General features: G+C 40.6%; 1 protein-coding gene across 1 annotated transcript in view; it reads left to right on the forward strand.

Moving 5' to 3' along the window:
- The window catches only part of Kcnu1 (potassium calcium-activated channel subfamily U member 1), an 82,787-nt gene that overhangs the window by 23,336 nt on the left and 34,707 nt on the right, over positions 1 to 24,744 (forward strand). The window contains exons 8-18 of the mRNA XM_076913956.1: positions 1,695 to 1,865; positions 3,816 to 3,907; positions 4,828 to 4,938; positions 11,806 to 11,911; positions 14,306 to 14,388; positions 15,712 to 15,781; positions 16,165 to 16,317; positions 20,063 to 20,175; positions 21,462 to 21,530; positions 23,886 to 23,975; positions 24,095 to 24,192. Coding sequence (XP_076770071.1) covers positions 1,695 to 1,865; positions 3,816 to 3,907; positions 4,828 to 4,938; positions 11,806 to 11,911; positions 14,306 to 14,388; positions 15,712 to 15,781; positions 16,165 to 16,317; positions 20,063 to 20,175; positions 21,462 to 21,530; positions 23,886 to 23,975; positions 24,095 to 24,192 — 1,156 coding nt within the window. The remainder of the gene's footprint in view (positions 1 to 1,694; positions 1,866 to 3,815; positions 3,908 to 4,827; positions 4,939 to 11,805; positions 11,912 to 14,305; positions 14,389 to 15,711; positions 15,782 to 16,164; positions 16,318 to 20,062; positions 20,176 to 21,461; positions 21,531 to 23,885; positions 23,976 to 24,094; positions 24,193 to 24,744) is intronic.

Here is a 24,744-nt window from a genome sequence, read left to right on the forward strand (position 1 = left end):
CTCCTCAATATGTATGGTTTAAACTTATTTTTAGGTATACACAAGCCTTAAAAACTAGTGAAGACCCTGGGCTCAGGCTGTTAGCTCAGTTGATAGAGTGCTTGCCCAGCATTCACAAAGCTCTGGGTTCAATTCCCAGCACCGTCTCTATATATCGTACCGCATGTAGTGGCACATGCTGGTAATCCTGGTGCTTTGGAGGTAGAGACAGGAGGATCAAAAATTCAGTGTTATCCTTGTCTGTATCAGGAATTTGGAGCCATCCTGAGCTACATGACATCCTGCCAGTGCTCAAGACTTGTACTAAACGTGCCCATCAAAGTGAGGAAAAGGGCTAACACTTGGCACACCACCCGTAAAACATGGCCAAGCACTTGCGAAATGATGCAGTTTCTACTTCCCATTCCAGTCCTTTAAATTTATTTCCGATTTCTTTCTTTTTATTCTATTTTATATTATTTGATTTCTTTATTTTTAGTGTATAATGTGTGCATGCATTACATAGGCAGAAGACGTGTCAGATCCCCTGGAACTGGAGTTAAAGATAGTTGTGAGCCTCCCTGTTTGTGACCTGGACCTCTGGAAGAGCAGCAAGTGCTCTTAACTGCCGAACTAACCCTCCAGCCCCGTCCATTCCTGTTCTCAACTGGAAAGCAGAAATTTAATTTCCCCAGATAATTATCAACATTTAATCATCTTTGTTGATAAATAGAAAGATGGACAAAAGGAAGTTAAATATAAATATACATTATAAATTTATATATATTTAAATATGTATTAAGTACATAGATATATAACATATATAGAAATAAATAGAAATAGGAAATACATAAGCTTTTGTACATAAAGATGCACAAAAGGAAGTTAAATATAAGTATATATTACAAATTTATATATATTTAAATAATTATCAAATGTATAGATATATTACATATATAAATGTCTATTAAATATAAATATAAATATATAAATAATATATAAATAATATAAGTATAAATATATGCCCATAAATTATGTATTAGTATAAAAATACAAACAGAAATCTGTGTGTATATAATCAATTTTCTCATTGCCGTGGTGAAATAGTTGACAAAGCTCACATAAGGACAGTTTATTTTGGCTCCTATTTAAGGATATAATCCGTCACAGTGGGGAAGTCATGGAGAGTGAGGCAGCCAGTTGTATTGCACTCCATAAGAAAGCTACAAGACATAAGTGCTTGTCCTTAGCTTGCCTTCTCCTTTTATCATGTGTGGGTCCACGAGATGGTTTGGTACCGCTTTGTTCAATTTGCAAAGTTTATTGTTTCTTAGACACGAAGGTCATGTGTTTATACTCACTGAAGCCTGTGCTCGACTTCCTTATTGATTTTCCCCATCTTCTTAAAAATGAAAATGAAGGGTGGTTGCTGGCTCCCGCATGCAGTTCTAGGCCTTCAGAGCAGCAGAAAGCACCTGCTTTGTAGGGTGTTCCAAATCTGGTGCATGCCACATAACTCCAGCAGATGTCAGTGCTAATCATGGAATGCTAATCATGAGGGCTTTCTGGTTCTCACTTGAAACTCTAGGGCTCTCCCAGCCACCACAGTCATTTGCTCTTGTCTTTGGGTTGAACTGGGGGCACGGATGCACTGTTTGCCCTCTTCCGTTGTCTTCTATTCACAGACCTTTCCTTTGCCATCTCTCTTTGGACAGGTGGAAAACTCTGGTGACCCCTGGCTAAATGGTAGAAACTCACAGACTATGTCATACTTTGAGTCCATTTATCTGGTGACAGCAACAATGTCAACTGTTGGCTTTGGGGACGTGGTGGCCAAGACGTCCCTAGGACGGATTTTTATCGTTTTCTTCACCCTTGGGAGTTTGGTGAGGAACATTTTCATTATCTCTTAAGTACTTAAAAAAAAATAAAGTATTCAGTTAAAATACTGAAAAAACAAAAGAGTCAATAGTGGATGTTGCTTTATTCAGTGTATATGAAGGTGAAAAGATGTATAGATCACATAGTTTTCAAATCGAATGCCCTGGAACTGGAGTGCAGTTGCTTAGTTTCCAGGGATAAAGGGAAGCAGATTCTACATCAAATCAAGCAAGCCCATCTTCCTCCATATTTGCCAGTCAGACCAAAATTTTCTTCTAAAGAGAAGGAACATTTGAGATGTGCTTCTGTGCCATCAGATATCTCAAGTGAGGAACCACTCACTATACCAGCAATTAGTTCCAGGCAAGCTACAGATTAGTTAGTATTTATTCTTGGTTCAAGAGAGTATCTAGGGCAAAAGAAGCCTTGTTTCTCATTTTGATCTCTTAAAAATTGTAAGAGTGTTTTCCCACGACCAATCTACCTTGGGACAGTTCAGTCATCACCTTAATCTCCTTGGAATCATATGAGAGGGATTTTTGTTTCTTTGTTTGTCTTTTTTTTTTCCAGATAGGGTCCTCTGTGTAACCCTAGCCATTTTGGAACTCATAGATCCGCCTGCCTCTGCCTCCCAATTGCTGGGATTAAAGATGTTCATCACCATGCCCGGCTATCAGGCTTTTGTTTTGTTTTGGTTTCTGTTTTTTATTATTATTACTATTATTATTACAGTCTATACAGTGTGAATTCATAATAAGAAAGAAGTTAGAGACCATCAAGTATAAATGTCACTTTTATTTTCTCAGATGAAGGGATGAGAAGAGAACTGTACCCAAGCTGTGAAAACACAGTCCAGAGTGTTTCTTTCTCCATTCTAACTAGCCCTAGGCCTAGGCTGGAAGCATCTAGCTCCATACAATCTAATTTTACAAGATGACTGATTCTGTCTGGCTTCTCTCAGCTTCTCACTGACTTGCTCAACTTGGCCTTATACTAACTCTGGCAGTCTGTTCTGATCTTCTGGCTCCACCTTCTCATTCTCTGGCTCATTCTGTCTTCACCAGTGTCTAGCTTGTTTTCTCTGTAACCTGTCTCAGTAAAACTGCCTTGGACACACTGTACATCTCTCCCTGTGCTTCTTGAAAGTAGCCTCTCCTTCCTATGCAGTTCTCATGAGAATTGGGTGTATCCTATCTCAGACTCACTCTGTCAAATCTTTCTCTGATTCATCACTTTGTCTGCTCCTCAGTTAGATGACATTTTCAAACATAGCTGCTTCCTTCTACAAACTAACTTTACCTTCATCTTCATTGTTAGGGATCAAAGGTGCATACTAAGGGAATGTCCGTACTCCAGCTAGATGACATGGTAATCCATGTCATGTCCGAATTTCAGACAGATCACATACACCTAGAAGGTCTTTGGGTGTGATCACTTGTCATAGCCATCATGTTGCTGGATTAAGATTCCTCCAAAATCAAGGGACAAATTCATATAATGGTTGGCTAATATATACATTTATCATTTTGAAAGCTGAACATCATTTTGTTAATTGCAATCAAAATCCTAACTTTTAAAAAACTCAGAAATATATAGTCTTTAAAAAAAAAAAAGCACTGTTCATTGTTATAGCCTTCTGCTAGATCAGTGATTCTCAACTTGTGAGACAAAACAATACCACTTTGTCAAACCTCTATCTCTAAAATATTTATATTATGGTTCATAACAGTAGCAACATTACAGTTATGAAGTAGCAACAAAAATACTTTTATGGTGGGGGTCACCACAACATGAGGAACTGTATTAAAGGGTCCCAGCATTAGGAAAGTTGAAGACCACAGTGCTAAATGAAAGGCATATATGTGTACTTGCCTTTTTCTCTGTAGTCTTGCAATTTTGGGAGTATCTTTCAATATAACGAGCCCTAAGGATTTTTTTTTGACTTATTATTTTAGATACTATTTGCAAACTACATTCCAGAAATGGTGGAACTCTTTTCTACCAGGAAGAAATACACCAAGCCTTATGAATCAGTCAGAGGAAAGAAGTAAGTAGCTTTTCTAGTGTGATGTCTACCGTTTAATGCTTTCTTTTGACCAGAGATCTCATTCTGCACACACACTGTCTGCCGACAGACCTGAGGGAATGCATTGTGGAGGTGCTTCATTTCCCCAAGAGAACAGGATTAGAAAGAACTCCATACAAACAGGATATTCACTACTTGATACAAGTATTTAATCAACTTGTGTCAACCTAAATAAGAGAGAGAGAAAGGGAGAGGGAGAGAATAATGACATGTGTGAATGGCAGAATTTTGCAAGCACAGGAGGTAGCAAGTCTATTATGAGTGATAAATAACTATGACAATTTTAACAATAATGACAGCTTTCCTAGAAATATTTGTATAATGCAAAGACCATAAGGGCTTGGAGGCATGCACTTTTTGAGATGAGACAAAAACTACAGAACTGGATGCTTGCTTTGACCTTTGTGTTTGCACTATGAAAATCTAAAGGATGTATAGACACAACTTATTTAAAACAAGTTTAAGCTGATTGCCCTTCTTTAAGACTGACAGGAAGATACAGCCAGAGATCTCAGATTCTGGGGGTTCAGCCAGCCTCAGATAGAATATGGGGGTCCAGCCAGCCTCAGACAGAAAATATTTAAAAATGATTTGAGCCAGTACTGAACTCATATAGACTGTTTTCAGGAACAACACACTGTGACAACAATCCATGTAACATTTACATTGCATTAGATTTTACAAGTAATCTAGAGATGTCTTCAAGTAGGCTGAGAGGACGTGTGCAGGCTACATGCAAGGTTGTGACATTTTGAAGACATTGAACATCTCTGTATAGATTTTGTTATTTTGGGGGTTCTTGGAGTCCATTCCCTCAGATGCCAAGAGAGAGCTGTCCTTTTGTTCCTCTGGTGACCCGTTTTTCTGTTCTTGCTGCTTAGGTTCATTGTGGTCTGTGGAAACATCACAGTTGACAGTGTGACTGCTTTCCTGAGGAATTTTCTCAACCGGAAGGCAGGAGAGATCAATATTGAGATTGTGTTCCTCGGAGAGTAAGTGCGTCAGCATTGCTCAGTGTGTCCTAAGTCAATAGTTGAAATAAGTATGTTTTCAATGAATGGGGATTACATTTTTAGTGTGTGTGTGTGTATATGTGTTAAGAAACAATAGTAAACAAAATAAAATTACTTCTCAGCCTTTCCAGTAAGATCAAGTATAGAAAAAGAAGAGTAACTTCATTTCCAGGCCTAACCAGTGCAAATATTTTAGAATCAATCTTTCCAAATGTTTTTCTGCTTATCTACCTACATTATTTAAGCGACTCAGTTACTTGACACTTAGGTTCTGTGGAAGCTAGCCAGTAGGCATGAAGCTTCCAGGTCAACATCAGCTTGACTTCTCCATGTCTTCTGACTCAAGTGCGTGATGTCCTCAGCACTGGGGAATTACCTTCAGGCTCTGGAGGTAACCACAGACAGGGGCCTCAGCCTGAATTGTTCTGGAAGTCTATGGAACCCTTTAAATCAATGAATTAATGAGAGGTAGTCTACACTGGTATGTAAGTGTTTTATTACTTGAAATCAGGTATAGTGGAATTTCTGACATTATTATTTTTGTTCACAGCTGCTTTGGCTATCCTGAGTCTTTTGTGTTTCCGTAAAAAAATCTAAGATTCTTTTTTTCACCCCCATGAATGAAGCTGGAATTTTGAAGTAGATTATATTGAATCTGTAAATTGCTGTTGGTGGGCTAGCTATTCTATTTATGTATTTATGTGTTTGTTTGTTTGTTTTATTGAGACAGGGTGTCTGTATGTAGCCCTGGCTGTCCTGGAACTCACTGTGTATTCCAGGCTGGTTTCAAACTCACAGAGATCTACCTGCCTTTGCTTCCCAAATGACAGGGTTAAAGTTGTGCACTACTACGTCAGGCCTGGGAAGTAGGGGATTTTTCCAACCTTGTTTTTATTGGTTTTGTTTGTTTGCTTTGTTGGTTTGTTGGGGTTGTTTTTGTTTGTTTTTTTGTTTTTTTGTTTTTTGTTTTGAGAACATTATGAAAGGGGTTGTTTCTCTGATTTATCTTTTAGTGTATCTATCATTGAGGCTACTGGGGGCTTTTTTTGTGGATGAATTCTTTGTCCTGCCATATTGCTAGAAGAGACTATCAGTTCTAGAGTCTCTTTTGTGGGGTCTTCAGGATCGTTTACATGCATTATGTCATCTGCCCGCAGGATTCTTTTCCTGTTTATATTCTTTTCAATTCCTTTCCTCTCTTACTGCTCTAGGAAGACTTCAGATAGGAATGGAAAGAGTGGGCATTCATGCCTGATTTAGTGGTAAAGGTCTGGACACTTCTCTAATTAGCGTGATGCTGACTGCCTTAGTGTTGTACTGCTGTGAACAGACATCATGAGCAAGGCAACTCTTATACTGGACAACATTTAATTAGGGCTGGCTTACAGGTTCAGAAGTTCAGTCCGTTATCAGGTCGGGAGCAAGGTGACATCCAAGCAGACATGGGGGCTGAAGGAGCTGAGAGTTCTACATCTTGTTCTGAAGGCAGCTAGGAGAAGACTGTCTTAGTGGCACACTTCCTCCAACAAGGCCACACCTCCAAATAGTGCCACACCCTGGGCCAAGCATACACAAACCATCACACTGACTGTAGGCCTGTTGTGTCTAGCCTTTATCATGTAGAGATAGTTGGCCTCATCCAAAATCTCCTCAGGATTTCTATCGTGAAAGGATATTGGGCTTTGTCAAATTGTATGACTTCTGCAACTGAGTCAGTTGATGTACTGAATTAACCTCACCAACTCCCAGATGTTGAGCCTTCCCTGCGTCCCTGCAGTGATGTCCTCTTGCTCATGGTACATGCTCTCTTTTGATGTACTCTTGAACTCGATTTGCAAGTACTTTATTAAGAATTTTTGTTTCTCATAGCTCCAGGGAGATAGATAGATTTTGTTGCTGTATCTTTCTGTGATTTAGCTGTGAGTGTAATACTGGCTTCATAAAAATAAGCTTGGAAATCAATTTTCTATTTTCTGGAATAAATCTTGAAGGGTTAGATTTACACTCTTCTTTCAAAGTATAGTTGAGTTTTGTAGTCAACTCTAATTTATCCTGCCCCCCTTTTTGTTTTGTTTTAACTAAGAGATTTTAAATTAATACTTCAGTCTCATTGTTTAAGTTGTTCATCTCATCTGACTTCACGTTGTTAGGGTTTAAGAGTCACTGACGGAAGACCTTAGATACAAATGGTATGCAAAGGCAAAGAGCATTTATTCTGTGGAAAAAACAGCATGCAGGGGGCAACCATTCATCAAAATGGCGACCACCAAAGGGGCTCATAGGTCGCCTTTTTATGCAGGGCTAGGGAATTTTCCAGAAGGGTTAGGTGACCTCTAATATGATTGGCACAAGCAAAGCAGTGACATTAGTACAATTTTGATTGGCTGCAATGTTAGTTTTATTATAATTACTGAGACCTTGAAAAATTTCAGAAACCAGCTCTGTTCTAGAGGCCTTGTTATCTCCTCCAGCTAGATGTCCAGGAGCTGATTCACATTTAGATTCATCCATCCTAAGTCAGGACCATCATTGACTAAAGGCCCATTGTCGGTGAGTGGTTCCTTCCTAGGAGCCCAGTATGCTTCCCAGGGAATTGAAAATTTTTATTTCCAAGGTTTTAGGACCTCTCAATTTTAGTAGGTCATATCAATTTAGAATTTATCCGTTTCTTTTAACTTTCCAATTTAGTGGAATATGCATTTTAAAGTTATGAAATCCTGAATTTTCTTGGCATCTGTTGTATTTTCTCCTAATTCCTGTTTTATTAATTTGATCTTTTCTTTGTTTTATATATTTTGGCTAATGGCTTATTGATTTGATGTATCTTTTAAAATCCCAACACAACCCTTCATTTTATAGATTATGTGCAGTTTTTTGTTTCAATTTCATTAATTTATGTCCTAATCTTTTTTTAAAAAAATGTTTTATTTACTATTATTTGTGTGTGTGTATGTGTGTGTGTGTATGTGTGTGTGTGCATCATGCCATGGCATATATGCAGATTATATCAGAGATGAAGGTGGAGAAATTAGTGGGTACAAAGAGAAGTATTTAGAAACAGTTAGAAATTATATTGACTTAGGAATGGCAGTAGTAGGCTTCACTGTTGGGCCTCTAATCTCCATCTTTTTTGAATTCTGTTTTCATATCCTGTATTTAGTTCATTATTTCATTCGTGTGTTTTATGCTTTCTTAGAACTGGTTCAGGCATTTGTTCAGGTCCCCATTTATTTCTTCAAAAATATTTGAATTCTTTGCCTAGAATTTCATCTAAATTGGTCTCACTGGGAGGGCTATCACTCTGGGGTTGATAGATCTGGCGACAGTTGTGTTGTCTTGGGTTTCACGTTCTTTGTGTTTTGCTCTGGGATGTGCACATCAGAAGTTATGTTGTTAGCTGAATTTCTATGTATCTTGGTTAACTTTCTTCCTCGTTTTTCCTAGTTTTTTGTTACTATTGTCTTGTTTTGGTTTTTGAGACAGGGTTTCTCTATATAGCCCTGGCTGTCCTGGAACTCTCTCTATAAACCATGCTGGCCTCCGATGCAGAGATCCATCTGCCTCTGCCACTGCCTCCTGAGTCCTGAGACTAAAGGCCTGCACCTCCATGCCTGGTTCACCTTTCTTCTTTCAGTGGAAGTGCGAGTATTATTCTGCCTGCTACAGTGTGCACACAGTGTACACATACATCAAAAAGCAAAATGCTTGTTATAGTCATCTTTTTGCTCTTTATCCAGTCCCTTTGATGAGGCATGAGATATTGTCTTATGAGTTATTAATCAGGGAGGGTCTGAAGCCCCCTAAATCATATAATATTTTGCCATTTTTCTTGGCTGCTCACCATACCTAGATTTACAACCCTATGGCCAAACATACATCATAACTTTAGTTGAAGAAGAGAGAAATCATGCTGGAACCGACCTGAAACCTTGCTCCCTGCTGCGTAGCTTTCACGGTGCCAGAAATTGCTATGCAGGTCACTGGGAGAGAAAAATACCACCTAGAGCCAACTCTGAATGCTGCAACACTGACTGGCCAGGCAAGGTGTACCTGCTGGGGCAATAGAGGCATAATAGTTATTGGGGATGACCAGCCTCCTTCTGGTTGGCTTTGAGGCAACACCCCTATCTTCCAACTTTTATATTCTTTCCATCCTGTCTTCTACAATGTTCTCGAAGCTTTGGAGGAGGAGATATAGATGATGCATTTAGGGCCGAGCTCTCCACAGCACTTATTGTCCAGCATTTCACCTTCCACAGCAAAAAGAAACCTCTCCGCCAGGGCTAAGAGTAGCACTAATCTATGAGAACTAGCATAAGTATCCAGAGGCACAACACGTTTATCAAAACTACAGTAGTAGATTCCTTTCTAGGGCCTCTGACCTCCAATCCAAGGCCTTGTGGACCAGGTTTACAGTACCAGACATGAATTTCCACTGTGAAGTAAAGCTCACATCCAATCAGAAGGTTGTCACCTTTGTAATGGTCATGCGACTGCTACACCAGTAGTCACACTTACCTGGTAGATCACTATTGTAACTGTCAGGGTTCATAGCGGGATCAGACGATGCTGACTTTTCTCCCCCACTGGCCACGCAAGCTAGACAGCAGGAGGATGCTGTCAGGTCATTTGTAGCTTTCTTTCTCTCTTTCCGGCAACCAAGGTGTGTGGTGTTTTCAGCAATAGGTGTGTATGTGTGTGCATGCACATGTGAGCACATATGTTTAGGTGCACATGCATGTATGTACATGTAGGTGTGGAGGCCAGAGGCCAACCTTGAATGTCATTCCTCAGAAGCCATTAACCTTTTGTTTTGTTTTTTTTTTTTTTTAATGAAGTAAGGTCTCTTATTGGTCTGGAGCTTTTTAAACAGGCTAGGCTGACTGGCCAGAGAACCCTGGCATTTGCCTAACTCTATTTCCCCAGAGCTTGGATTATAAGCATGATCCACTATGTTGGAATTTTTTTTATGTTAAGTGCTAGAGATTGAACACATATCCTCACAAGCACTTTCCTGACTGAGCTATTGCTACAATCCTAACTTCCAAGTTCTTAATATATATTTTTTGTTTCTATTTAGAAAAATAAATTCCTTTTCCATACATATTTAAATGTATTTTTCCTGAAATGTAACATTTTCAGTTTTGTCATTTAGGTCACTGAATCTCTGGAAATTTTCCATATTGTAAGATATACGCTTAAAGTTTCATCTTTTCTTAAATACATCGACTGCTTTGACCACTTATCGAGCGAATCCTTCCGCTCATTGGTCGGATATGCTGCCACTCTGAGCAGCTCCGTTCTGTGTTTTCTAATTTGTCAATTTGTTGTTAAACTAGTTTGTGCTCTGCTGCTATTAAAAATACCATCACCAAAAGCAGCATTGAGAGAAAGGGTTTATTTTAGTTTACAGTTACGACCCATCTTCCCTAGAAGCAGGAAGTCAGGCAAGAGCCTGAGGCAAAAAAAAAAAAAAAACAAAAAACAAACAAACAAACAAACAAAAAACCCAGGGAATAATACTGCTTGTTAGCTTGCTCCCTCTGACTGGCCTGGAAGGAAAATTACATTTAAATATATTTTAAGAAGAATAACTGAACCCAGGTCTTGAAAGAACAGCAAATGCTCTTAAGTGCTGAGTCATCTCCTCACTTCTGTTTTTAGATAATAAGTTTTAAGCTTGTAGACTGTCTCTGAGTTTATCCTAGTGATAGTATATTAATTACTAGGATACTTAGTATATTACTAGAATAGCTTAGTATACAAAGCTGTACATTTCACTAAAGCACATCTATTGATATTTAATGCTTCTAACATAATTTATTTCTAAGAATAACTATAAAGGACTATCATAATATTATCAGGCCAATAGTACTTTTAGCAGTCTAGGTTTTTAAAATTTTAAATATGATGAACATATATATTTAAGAGTATGGGGTGCTTTATGAATCTGCATGTCGCTTTTGAGCAAGAGTCATGCCAGCTTCCTCTGTATTATTCCAGTCTTAGCATTTGTGTTGCTGCAGTGAGCAATATAGACTATTGTCATTTGTTTTTAACTTTTAACTTAATCGTAGATCATAATATGTTCTGTAACTATTTTTTGCAATACAAGATGTTTTTGTGGGTTGGGAAATTTACTATTTCACTAAATTTTTTTTTTTTTTTTGCCATCTTCAAAGAAATTAGGTTTTCTAAACTAAATTGTTAAAAATACCTGCCAATTAATTGAAATTTCTCGTTCCAGTGACAGGTTTGATTCCCACGTTCTGCCTGTGTTTACCTCATATGTTTAGAAGCTGTTTGATTAAATCCCTGTTTGCAAACACTGTATCTTTTTCTATTATGATTTTATTTTAAAGTATGAGTCTGTGAGTGTGGATATGTGCCCTTGAGTGTAGGTGCCTGGGGAAGCCAGAGGAGGGCATTGGCTTCCCTGGAGCTGGGATTTGCAGATTGTTGGGAGCCACCTTACATAGGTCATAGCAACCAAAATCAGGTCTTCATGGAGGGCAAGCTAGTGCTCTTAACTACTGTGCCACCTTTCCAGCCCCAGAATGCTGTGTCTGGGTGATTGACTTGATCTCGTTATTTAGTGATTCATTTTTGCATGGCATTATTTGATTTGTGGGTTTTGGTTTTTGAGTCACTGTGATTGCTCAGGCCTGATCTACACACCCATTTGTGGATTGGGTTAGCTGTGTCTACATCCTCTAACCATATGGACCCATAATGGAATATAGATGTCTTCTGATGGAACTGGGGATTTAGAGTGTGCCGAGTCAGCTAACAAGCGCCAAGCAAGCCTCTGGGTTTCAGCCTTTGCCCCTGAACTGTTTTGTCTAGGGTTCCTCCTTCCGTGGAACTGGAGACCTTACTGAAGTGCCACTCGTCCTGCACAACCTTTGTATGTGGCACCGCGCTGAGGTGTGAGGATCTGAAGCGAGCTGCAGTTAGATCTCTCTCTCTCTCTCTCTCTCTCTCTCTCTCTCTCTCTCTCTCTCTCTCACTTTGTCCCTTCCCTAAGTCTGGAGTGAAAATAACAGGCCGTGCTGCTGTGCCAGAAGCTATTAGTCCAGGTCTTTTAACTGTAGGAAGAGTGCGGCTTCCATGACTTTAGACACTGATGGGAAAATAGTATAACAACTGACTTCCAAATCCTCTTTGACTCAGCAAGTTGACCTCAATGTTGGTCTATTCCACCAAATTCTCTATGAGATGTTATTACTTAAGAGGTCTGGAGAACGTTATAGATAACAAAAGCGGGTGTTCTTTTACCTCTTCTTAAAAAAATATTTTAAAAAAACATTTATTTGGTCAGTATATAATGCAAAAACCCCCTTGTTTTTATTTATTCTTTAAGAACTTTATAAATTCATAGCATGTGTTTTACTTAATTCACTCCACTCTCCATTCAGCTCTTTCTGGATTTCCCCACGACTCCCTTTCAACTTGATCTTAATATCTTTCTCTTCCTCCCTCCCTCTTCCCCTCCTTCCCTCCCTCCCTCCTTCCTTCCCTCCCTCCCTCCATCTCTCTCTCATCTATCTATCTATCTATCTATCTATCTATCTATCTATCTATCTATCTATCTCCACTTAATCTAACTAGTGCTGCCCATACACACATGGATATGGGACCCTTGACTGGAGCGAGTTCAACTTAACAGGGACCACACTCCTAAGAAAAAGTAACTCCCTCCCCTAGTAGCCATTAACCGTCAATAGCCCTTCAGCTATTGGCTTGTGTGCCCCTCCACAATGCATGCTGAAATCTCGGCTGGCTCCATCTTGTATAGGTTTTATGCACGCAAGAAAAGCTACCATGCATTCATAGGGGCAATAGCCCTGTCATGTCCAGAAGATACTGTTTTGTCCCAGAACTCCTCAGCCTTTGGCTCTAAGAATCTTTCCATTATGCACATTGGCTATATTCCCTGAGCCTTGGAGTGAAAGGGTGTGATACAGATGTCCACTTTGTGGCTAGTCATTTGACAGACACTTAATCTTTGCATTTTGTAAGTGTCTGTTTTGATGGCTGTCCATTACATAAAAAAGATTCTCTGATGAGAAGCTACACTTAACTATGGGTATAGAAATAATGCATTTAGAAGGTGGTTTGATAGTATGTCTATTTAGCAAGAGTAGTAGATTCTTCCCTAGTGCCTATGAGCTTCCCAGCCATGGGTTTCGGTTTACAGTACCAGGCATCACAGTTGATTACTCTTATGGAATTCATACCACCATTACATCCGTGGGCATAGTTTGCTAGGCCAGTTAATACTGTAGCTTGCAAGGCTCATAGATAGGTAAAACATTTCTGTTGATAACTTTTCCCCCCAGCAGCCTGCATAGCTAAATATGGTCTTAACCATGGGTCCATTAGCTCTCATCAGCTTCCCTTCTTAAATATTGGTATGCCTTTGATAAGATAAACATTAAGACAAATAGCAGAAATCACAGCAAGGCCAAGGCTATACAAAAATGAATAAGGGTCAAGTGACTAGAAAAGTTTGGTGTTAGATCAAAACTGGCTTTCTGGTATCTAAGTAACTAACCTGAAGAATTCTATTTAAAGCAAAGGTCTAGAGCAGTGGTTCTCAACCAGTGGGCTGCATCTCCTTTGAGGGTCTAATGACCCTTCTACAGGAGTCACCTAAGACCATAGGAAAACACATCTGTTTACATTACTGTTCATGACAGGAACAAAATTACAGTTATGAAATAGCAATGAAAATAGTTTTATGAATGGAGGTCACCCACCACAATGTAAGGAACTATAGTATAGGGTCACAGCAGCAGGGAGGCTGGGAACCAATGGTCTACAGAGCTAATGACTAAGTAGAAAATGACGAGACTCGGCACGTTCTTTTCCTGTCTTATAATTGATACTATAGGAGTTATTTCAATAAATGTCTTGCACTTTAAGATTCAGAACCCAAATGCTGAGTGACACTTAACTGTAGACAAGTGCATCCAATTCTGCCATTGTTGTCCTTAAGGTGGATAAGTGTACTGGCAGTTGGCGAGAAAGGTCTCACTGCTTATCGGCAGACATAAAGTAACGGAGATATCCAGTATAGGAAAGTACAACTTTAAAGTGTACCCACTGTAAGGCAACTTTAGATTTTTATAAGAGTGACTGTCCCCTGGTTCATCAGCTGCAGCCCTCAGAGCAATTGCAGGACTATGGTCTTGATATGAAGATGTTTGGTTCATAACCCCTTCCTTCATGTGCTCTTTCGCTTGGCGGTAGTTTGATGAAACCCTAAACAATCGCCAAGAAAGAACGTTAGGGTATCGCCCCTGTCATTAACCTGACAGCTGCTGTTTAATCTGAAGAATAGGTGGAGAACGCAGAGGCTTGCTTGATTCTAGCCAATCCTTTCTGCAGTGATTTTCATGCTGAAGACAACTCGAACATTATGAGGTAAGAAACGAGTCGTTTTGCTTTGTTTGTTTGTTTTGTACACTCCAGTGATGGTTATTTTTCTCTATACACTAATGAGAGGAGATGATATCTAGCTCAGTAGGTTCATCACACGCCAGGTTTCTGCCTGTTTTCCCCTCACATGCACCCCAAAACAATAAAAGCAAAGAGACATGAAAACAGGCATCCTAACTGTGCATGGCATTTTCAATATTTTCCCCTGATGCTTTTTATAGATAAGAGCTATATACATTTAAAAGCAAGCCAACACTCTCTCCTCCCCTTTTGTGGTGGTAAGGGTCAAACCCAGGGCATCAAGTGCTCACACACTACCCAGTGAGCTGCATTCCCAGCTGTAACATCAGGTGGGCATTTAGATAGTGCCGTCATGTGTAAGATCCTCTTCAGTCCAGAGGCAAAGATGGCATTTGTGAGTCCTATTTGCATCCTTTCTTCATTGAAACTTCTCTTTGGCAGCTCTAGGAAAAGAGTGTACGTGGTTGAGCGCGTTACATCTGAGGCACCTTGTCAAGTGTTCTCAGGGTGAACAGAATAGGTGTCCCCAACTTTACCTATTTCATATCTGTGGGCGGGAACTTTTCTCGTGGTGACAGAAACTCAAAGTATGATTTTGGTGGCTCTGTTCCTAGAGCGAAACAAATATGTGAGTTGAAGATGACTCTACACAGGGTAAGAAGCAGCTGAGGAGTTAAACCACACACACTCCATTCGACAGGAGATGGATTTTAGGCTCTTAGCCTAGAAACTGAGGGTATTGAGTTAGACATCCTATTAGCCACTTCGAACTTTAGGGCACGAGGGTAAGGTATATGAAACTGTTTATTTCTTCCTTGTCAGTGGATCCCAGTTTTCAAACACTAAAACCTGCCCATTCCATAGATTTAGTTCCTTGGTCACTTAAGCTGTTTGCTTTTCTGTGCATGTCATTATAAAATGTTTTTCAGAAGACAGTACGGTGGGGCTAGGGGTAGGGTAGCTCAGCAGTTAGGAGCACTCACTGCTCCTTCACAAGACTCAGGTTCAGTTCCTGTAACTCCAGGGACTCGACTCTTGACAGCTTCCTCTGGCCTTGTGGAACACATCAATATGTTTGAGCGGAGCACTCATATGCACAAAATAAGAATAAATAAATTAAGAAAACCCTCTACTAAATAGATTGTAGAAACAAGCTAACAGTTTTGTAATGTGCTGAGTTCCTGCCACATTTATTGACAAATAAATTTAACTCTGAATTGGCTTACATTACAGAGCCAATATGACACATGGCTATTGAGTATTTTGTGTGTGTGTTTGTATTTTTAGGGTGATCTCTATCAAGAACTACTATCCACAGACCAGAGTCATCATTCAGATACTTCAGTCTCAAAACAAGGTACCACGGCAGTCCATACATTCGGTTGTTTCATCTTTAGATCTCTTCATGGATCTACAAATTTAAAACTTTCAGCGATATATGAAATTTGGAGTCTCTTTGAGATGGTGGATCATTTGGGGACGTGAAATAGGGACAAAATTAGTGAGTTCAGCCATTAGGCTTGACGTATACAACTCCAGCTTTTTCTGTTTGTTTCAAAAATGAAGCACCTGGAGGCAGGCTGACCACTTTCCAGTGCTGACTTGGTTCCAATCATGTACATTGACGTTGGTACTACCCCAAAGCGAAGAGTAAATTAATTAAAGAAAGTGTCTACTCAGAAGAGGTTTCTTTTGTTGTCTGCATTCTCGATGCCTGACTTGGTTTCTACTGTGAAACAGGTTTTCCTGTCAAAAATCCCCAACTGGAACTGGAGTACTGGAGACAACATCATCTGCTTTGCAGAGCTGAAGCTTGGATTTATTGCCCAAGGCTGCTTGGTGCCAGGGTTGTGCACCTTTCTCACGACTCTGTTTATTGAACAAAACCAAAAGGTAACTTTACGAACCGATATTGTGTCCTGGAAGTTACTCTGTGCCCACCCGCTCTCCCCACCCCCACCCCCATGGGATACAAAGGAGGAAAAAAAAATTGGAGAATGAAGGAAGTCTCCAAGAAATGGGATTTGCCTCTTGGGCAGGAAGGATTGACAGGTCTGGATTCAAGTTACAGGCATATCCCTAGACTTGAAGAAGTCATTGTTAAAAGATCGGCCTCATCTTCTGCAAAGGAGGAAGGCTAACTCTGCTGCTCGTCCACATCCTAGGATGCTGTAACATAAATATTTTCATAAATTTAGGAGTACTTTGAGTTGAGAGTAGAAATGTAAATAGTTTTAGTATTAACAGAGAAGCAACGCTTAAATATAAATAAATACAGATTAGTATAATAGTGATTATATTAATCGAATAGAAATGATATAAATAATAACTAAAATCTAATTACTTTATAGGTTACTTTAGGGAAAATCTATTCAGTAACAGGAACAGTGGTCATCAATCAAGTGTTTATTATGTCACCTGTTGCCTCTCAGTGGTGTTTTCCAGGAAGTACACCCGGGTAGGGGGTGTGGGGGTGGAAAAGCTAACCAACCTGGTCGTATAGTAAGTGAACGGCACACTGGGAATCATCAGACTATTTGTCTCTGATGTTTGGGTATCCACCCACCACTTCGTACCTTAGACTATAGATCCTTTGACTGGGACAAAATAAGGGGCAAACTGGGTTTGCTTTTTATAGTTCTACGGGGTGGCTATCAAGTGTGTTCTCCATGAATGTTCCTGGGTTAGGTGGCAGGGTCTCCTGTCTCTCTTGTAGAGCTGCCTTCTTGTTCGTTTCATTCTCGTTCCACATTTGCTACTTCAATTTTTTTTTTCCAATTTTCCTCTTGGCCTCTCTGGACTTTATTTCCTTCATTTAATACAGATTTTTACATCTTTTCTTCTCTCGGTGTTATTTAGGAAGAGCAAGAGTGTGAGAAGACGCTCAGATTGGCAGACCGCTCGCTAACTCTTACAGAAACACATTTTTTCCCCCAGTAATTCTTTCTGAAAATAAGAAGATGTAATGTAGAGATAAAAAGAAAGAGAGCACCAGGCAGTAGGGAGTGGGCCTGGATGCTTCTGTGATGGGCAGGGTCTTGTCTTGTCTTCACTTTGTGGTGACTGTATGGCCCAGATGCCTTGTACAGAATGCAGGGCAAGTGACAGACTTCAGTGTCCTCCTCGATCACTGTGACTGCAACAGCCAGGACTGGAAAAAACAAATGAAATGAGAATCCTTTCGGAAGATATTGTTTCCTTTATGGCAACACAGTCCAGATGTAAACCCCACCCTACCTCTGTATTTCTTTGCTATTTGACATAGGCTTGTTAACCCCCATTAAACACAATCCCATGTCAATGTGCACCAAGAGGTGACTCTGAGAACATAGGCGATATTTGTGGTCTCCATGTTTTTAAAAGATGAAATGTGAACTGGGTAGAATCAGGGCAGGGCTTGCCAGTCCTGTCTGTGGTACATTTTGTAACAAACTTAGGCTCACAAATACAGAAAATGGCCAAAGTGCAGCACTATATGCCTCTAATTAGGCACTTGCTCTCCCTGACCTCATTTCTGTATCTGCAAAATGAAAATCATATTTCTTACAACCAGTTTTCTCCAGGCATTGCATGAACATGTGTGAAACACCTAAGTGCCCATATTAGAGGGTCTTGAATTGGTGTCATGTGTTTTAATTATAGTAATTTTATTGTGAGACATTGTAGACAGAAGAACAGTCCTGTTGCTTCTAGGCCCAGAATATTACTTCCACTTCAGTTTAGTTTAAATTCACCCTGGCTGGATTATGTGAATCCCCAGATTGTTCTGTTTTAAGTTCATTTTGGCCTCTTGATGTCCTTTCTGAGTTTTCAGCTTCATCAACATGGTTATCCTTCCAAAGTCTAAGTCACTCAGACTAAAACCCCTAGGCCTGTTTCTTCAGTAGCCGAGGCATCAATGGCCTGCCCTCCTGGTGACTGATGCTCCTGGAGAGAGTGGAAAAGAACAGGAGATTCACTCAAACCTCAGGACAGAGGCAAGGAGTAGGAAAGGAAGCCAAATGATCAGGAATAGGTGACCAGTTTTAGCAGGGTGATTTTCAAACCACAAGAAGAATGTCTGAGCTTACCATTTCTTTCCATAGTAAGAGTTGCTCTAGAGAACCTAGAAGTTTCTGTCTTTATCTGTCACGATCTGTGGAGACAGCACTGCAGGGCTCACATGGTGGCAATTAGTGAGATGAGGAATGGGCCTTACATGAAATCCTAAGAGAGCTTTCCAGCAACCTGCCCCAGGTGGTCTTCAGCTTTGTTAGGATCATTCTAGAACTAGGGTGTAGCTTAGGGGCCCCAGTATAACACTGGAGAAAAGCCATCCACCGTGAATTCTTTCTCTGGAAACCTTCTGCTGGCCTGGGTTACCACATCATTATCAACCTTGATCGTGTGCCTATAACCTTGTGAAGGGTTCTCACGTGAGTAGAAGCACAGCTACTTTTTTTCCTTCGTGGCATGTGATTTTTCAGTAGAAAGTCATTTAATAATCAGTTAATCACAGTCAATCTTAAGCTGCCATATTTACAGAGTGACAACTTAAGGTTCCATATTGTCCCTCCAATATACTGTCAATATCTTAAAAACAAAGCACACACACACACACACACACACACACACACACACACACACGACCTAAATGGTAAGTCTACCATACTAAAATTAGCAGTGGGCCAGAGAAAATAATTCCAATTTAACATGAAAACTTGGATGTCGTTAACTTAAAAATGTAGCTCTTACCTCAAAGGGAATGAGAGAGAGTTTATTCAAGAGCCACATTTGAGTGACTAGGGCCCAGGGACACAGATTTAGGTGACCCCAAACTCTATGTTCCTGTATGGAAGCAGTTTTATGGAGTTTTCATAGGACTAGAACAAGGAAAGTCATAAATCAAGACATTGGCAACACCGAAGCGATGGCTCAGTGGTTAAGAGCACTGGCTGCTCTTCCAGAGGACCTGGGTTCAATTCCCAGGACACACATGGCAGCTAACAACTGTCTGTAATTCCAGTCCCAGGGGATCTGACTTTGTCACACAGACATACATGGAGGCAGACCACCAATGTGCATTAAATAAATAAATAATAAATAAATAAATACCACATTGGCAAAACTACCTAAGAGGCGGTTACAGGCAGGCAGAGAAATCTCAGCTACAGGCCTCAGCTACTGTCGGATAGCTTGCTGAACCCTTCAATTGGCAGAGAATAGGGCTTTATTAAGTTAAAACTTTCCATTCTTCTTTATTTATTTATCAGGAAGTTAGGTCAGACACAGAGGTCGGTAAGGCGTGGCTCTTTGGGATGCTTGTGAGAAACTGTAAGTAGGCTCTGGAGCTGCAATCTTCTAAACCCTCTGCAGGCACTGACATTTTCACTAGCCAGTCGGCCCTGCAGATACAGCTTCTTTCCAGAAATTCTCCTTCACGATGCTATGTGGGAAGAAACTAAAAGGTGCGGCGTCCGAATCATCTTGAGCGCCGCTGAATAGTTTTCATCCCTCCTTTAACTTTGTTCCACGTGAACACGACGACATGTCTCCCCTTTGAAGGCTACATGTGGTGGAAACTGTACTTAGCAGCCTGTGTTATGACGCTGGCTTCTCCTATTAACATACTCAATACAATATGATTTGTGTTTTCTAGGTTTTTCCTAAACATCCTTGGCAAAAATATTTCTTGAATGGCTTGAAGAACAAAATTCTGACACAACGCCTCTCCAACGACTTCGTTGGGATGACATTTCCTCAGGTTTCCCGGTATGTTAAGCGAAGCCCTTTCCCCATTCTTCATGAAATGCCCTCATCCTATACTGTTGATGGGACACGTTCTATAGGCAGGCTCCAGTCCAAACTCTGGAGATGTAAGAGCAGTTAAATCAGTGCCTCTAGAGCACTGGGTCTCAATCTTCCCAGTGCTGCGACCGACCCTTTAATACAGCTCCTCATGTTGTGGTGACTTCCCCCATCCATAGCATTCTTTCTTTCCTACTTCCTAACTGTAATTTTGCTGCCGTTGTGAATTGTAATGTAAATATCTGTGTTTTCTGATGGTCATAGGCAGTCCCTGTGAAAGGGCCGGTCACTCAGCCCCCTAAGGGGTAAAGACCCACAGGTTGAGAACTGCTGGAACAGAAGCTTTGTAATCAAACTGTCCTAGATATCCAGTTGTAGTTCTAACACACACTAGATGCACAGTCTGTTTGTAAAACATTCGGCTCTTCTCATTTTCCATTTTCTGTCTGTAAAGTTAGGAATTATGATTCTTATGTGAGATTTGGGGGCTAGGAAGGCCCTGGAGAAGAGATAGAACCCAGAGCCTTGAGTGTGTGAGGCAAATGCTCTACCACTGAGTTACAACCCTGGCTTTCATGTAGAATTCTTGATATTTGAGAAATACATAGAAACATTTAGAATAATTGGCTCATAGTAGGCATATGACAAATTAGATTCCATTTTTTTTTAAAAAAAGATTTATTTATTTTATATATGTGAGTACACTGTAGCTATCTTCAGACACACCAGAAGAGGGCATCCAATCTCATTACAGATGGTTGTGAGCCACCATGTGGGTGCTGGGAATTGAACTCAGGACCTCTGGAAAAGCAGTCTTAACTGCTGAGCCATCTCACCAGGCCCCTAAATTCCATTTTGTACTACCTAGAATCAGTGTGCCTAGTTATGAATTGTAATGTAAATATCTGATATGCATGATAGCTGATGTGTCACCCCTGTGAAAAGGTCATTTGACCCTTCTCCTCTCTCCTCCCTCCCCCCACCCCCCAGTCCACCTCCAAGTTCTACTCACAGGTTGAGAACCACTCCTGTAGACACTAGCACCTCACGCCACATGCAGGACAATTTCACCTCCATCCCTTTTGGTATTCTTGCTAAAATGTATGGCAGGTGTATTCAATGTCACGTGGAAATCTATAGTTAGGAGTGACTTCTTCTCATGGTTTTCTCACCAGCTTAAAGGATTGCTTATGTTCATGCAGAACAGCCTTCCGCTTGTCTTTTCATGACTCCTCTGTGTTCCTTTCTAGGATCTGCTTTGTGAAGATGCACCTCATGCTGATCGCCATCCAGCACAAACCCCTCTTCCACAATTGTTGGTACTGAGAAAGCTTCTCAGGGCTTTAGGGGGTTTCTATTTCTGTTGTGGAGGGGAGGTTCACTCCCATTCATAGAGCAGGTGGAGGAGAGAGGGGAGATTATCAGACCACTGGCATTTCCCAAGAACCTGTAACTTATGAATTTGTAGCTCGGTAGGGTAGCACCCGAAAGCTTGAGGGAGATGAGTATGAGGCTACACCTGGTTACAGAGCAAGATCTCGTCTCAAACCACAAACAACAACGAAAAACAAGACAAAACCAAAAACAAGACAAACAAAACAAAAAACCAACCAACCAAACAAAACAAAAACAATAACAAACAAGACAAAACAAAAACAAACAAACAACAACAAACAAAACAAAAAACAAAAACAAGACCAAAACCAAAACAAAAACAACAAATAAAAAATAAGGCAAGAAAACAAAACAAAAAACAAGATAAAATAAGTTTATGAGTTCTTGCAAATAGAACCAGGTATATTTTTGTTATTACTGGGCCACTTCTTTTTTGGTTAGGACCAAGTATCTATATATTTTGTGACAGTATCTTTATAAGTAGATATTTACACTCGACCTTTACCAAAAGGCCAAGAAAAAAGAAATAGATGTTTAACATGAACTCAAAGATCTCTCCCCACCCCCCACAAAAGGAGCTGGCCAAAAGCCCCTGGATACATTAAACATGTGCTTGCTAATGGAGATATTCAAATCCATATCCATTTAGAAAGTCAAAACCAGTCATACCCTCATTAATAGTCTCAGTAAATATTCACCAATGTCCTACATTGTCTCAGATCTGCCAAAGCAGTGGTCTGCCTCTCTCAGCAGAAGTGAGAGGCTTTTGTTTTGGAGCCCATGTCTGTACACAAGGATTTTTCTCATTCTGAGTTTACTCTGAACACCTCCTGACAACAGAAGAAACCAGAATTAGGGTTTGCCTTCCTTCCAAAGTGAACAGGGGAAAAGTAAATTTGTTTATGTATTTGTTTTCATTTTTTGACATAGACTCCTACATGGCTGGTCTGAAACTCGATATGTAGACCAGGTGGGCCTTGAGCTCAGAGAGATCCACCTGCCTCTGCCTCCTGAGTCAGCACTCAGGGGATTTAAAGGCATGTGCCACCAGGCCTGGCAAAAGTAAATTTTAAAGAAGGAAAAGAATGCATTATCAGAAATGAAAGAATTTAGGGTTAGAAAGTTAAGGGTTTCACCATACTGGATGTATTCTTGGGGGTCAGGTGGGGGCTAAAGACAGGGCATTCGGGCATTCTGATAAACAGGGAACAATGTGTGAGACTGAGCATCTTAGTTAGGATTTTATTGCTGAGAAGAGAAACAATGGCCATGGCAACTCTTATAAAGGAAAGCGTTTAATTGGGGATGGCTTACAGTTCAGAGGTTTAGTCCATTATTGTCATGGTGGGAAGCATGGAAGCTCGTAGGCAGACAGGGTGCCGGAGAAGCTGAGAGTTCTACATCTAGAGAGAAGGCAGCAGGAAGCAAGAGTGACACACTTCTTCCAACAAGGCTACACCAACTCCAACAAGCCACACCCACTCCAAAAGGCCACACCTCCTAACAGCGCCACTCCCTATGGGCCTATTTGGCCATTTTCACCCAAATCACCACACCAAGGAGCAGGGTATCCTGTAGCACAGTGTTTCATCAAGGAAAAACATAGGTAAAATTTAGGACTGTTTCCAAGCACATAAGCCATAAGGAAGGAAGAGAAACATCTAACTCCACCTTGATAATTAGTTGTGCTTCTGTGATAATTTCACCTATTTTGTTTTATTGTGGTTCTGGGACTGGGACCCCAGCTCAAGCACACTGGCATTGAGCTATATTCTCACTAGAAAATGGTCATGTGGAATATGGTTATATTTTGAGGACCCAACCCTGGGTCTACAGTCTGCAGGGCCAGTGCTACACCACTGAGCTACACCCTAGACCTGATCAGATACAGTTCTGTTTTAAAGGCAGCTGGTCCAGGGATGGATACCACTAGCATTTCCAGAATATATGGTCATGCCCACTTTGTCATGGTTGCCAAGGCAACAAGCCATCAAGCGCCTGGGTTAGTCAGTCCATCTCAGATTCATGACCCAATCCAAGGGAGGAGTGTCCCTTCTGCTCAGCAACCAAGCTCTTCCCTGGCTCCTCAGCATTATTTAGTAGCAATCAGCAGAGTAAATGTAGTCAAATTTACTTTCCCCACTGTGTTTGGCAGTCAAACAGACTTAAATCTATGAATATGGCAACTTGGAGAACCCCTTGTTAATGATAGCATGAAACACCAAAGATTGCTACAGATATTAGCAGGAAAACGTGGGTCTTTGTTCTTCTATTTCCAGCACTCTGATACTAAATCCATCATCCCAAGTGAGGCTGAATAAGGACACCTTAGGGTTCTTCATTGCAGAATCCTCCAAAGACGTCAAAAGGTACCACACTGCAATTTGCTTATGAAGGGAAACATGCAGAACCTAATGGGAGACAGGCAGCGTGAGCATTGCACCTTCTTGGTGTTAACTGCCACTCTTTATTTATTCTCACTCCCCAGAGCTTTCTTTTACTGCTCCAACTGTCACCGAGATGTGCAAACTCCTGAGCTAATTGGGAAATGCAGCTGCAAAAGCAGGAGCCGACAACAACTCACAGGTAAGTCCAGTTTACACCTGTTGTCAACCCATTTTCTGAGGTCTGCTCAAGGATGGGAGAGGGACTGCTGTCACTGAGAAGAGAAGAACCATTGGAACCCGGCCAAAATAAGGCATGTGATTCCCACTGGGGATTCGGTGACTGTTTTGTCTTGTTTTTTTTTTTTTAAGATGGAAAGCAAAACAAACAAACAAACAAACAAAGACTTCCTAGCTGCCCAGTTCAACTCCTTTACAGGCTGAGAGAGCTGAGAGAATGAATTTCAAAGAGACTTAGACAAGCTAATGCTTTTAGAGGTACTTTTATTTACATGCATGTGTCTGTGTGCATACACGCCATGCCTGTAGAGGCCAGAAGAGGGCATCGAATTCCCTGGAAGCTGGAGGTACAGGTAGTTGTGAGCTGCATAGAATGGGTGCTAGGAACCAAACTTGGATCCTCTGAAGAACAATGTGGTGGTTTAAATAGGTATGACCATCATAGACTCATGTGTTTGAATGCTTGGCCCATGGGAAGTAGCACTATTATGAGGCGTTGCCTTGTTGAAGTAGG

Source organism: Arvicanthis niloticus, chromosome 16 (genome assembly GCF_011762505.2).
Source record: "Arvicanthis niloticus isolate mArvNil1 chromosome 16, mArvNil1.pat.X, whole genome shotgun sequence".
In the NCBI taxonomy this organism is placed as follows: domain Eukaryota; kingdom Metazoa; phylum Chordata; class Mammalia; order Rodentia; family Muridae; genus Arvicanthis; species Arvicanthis niloticus.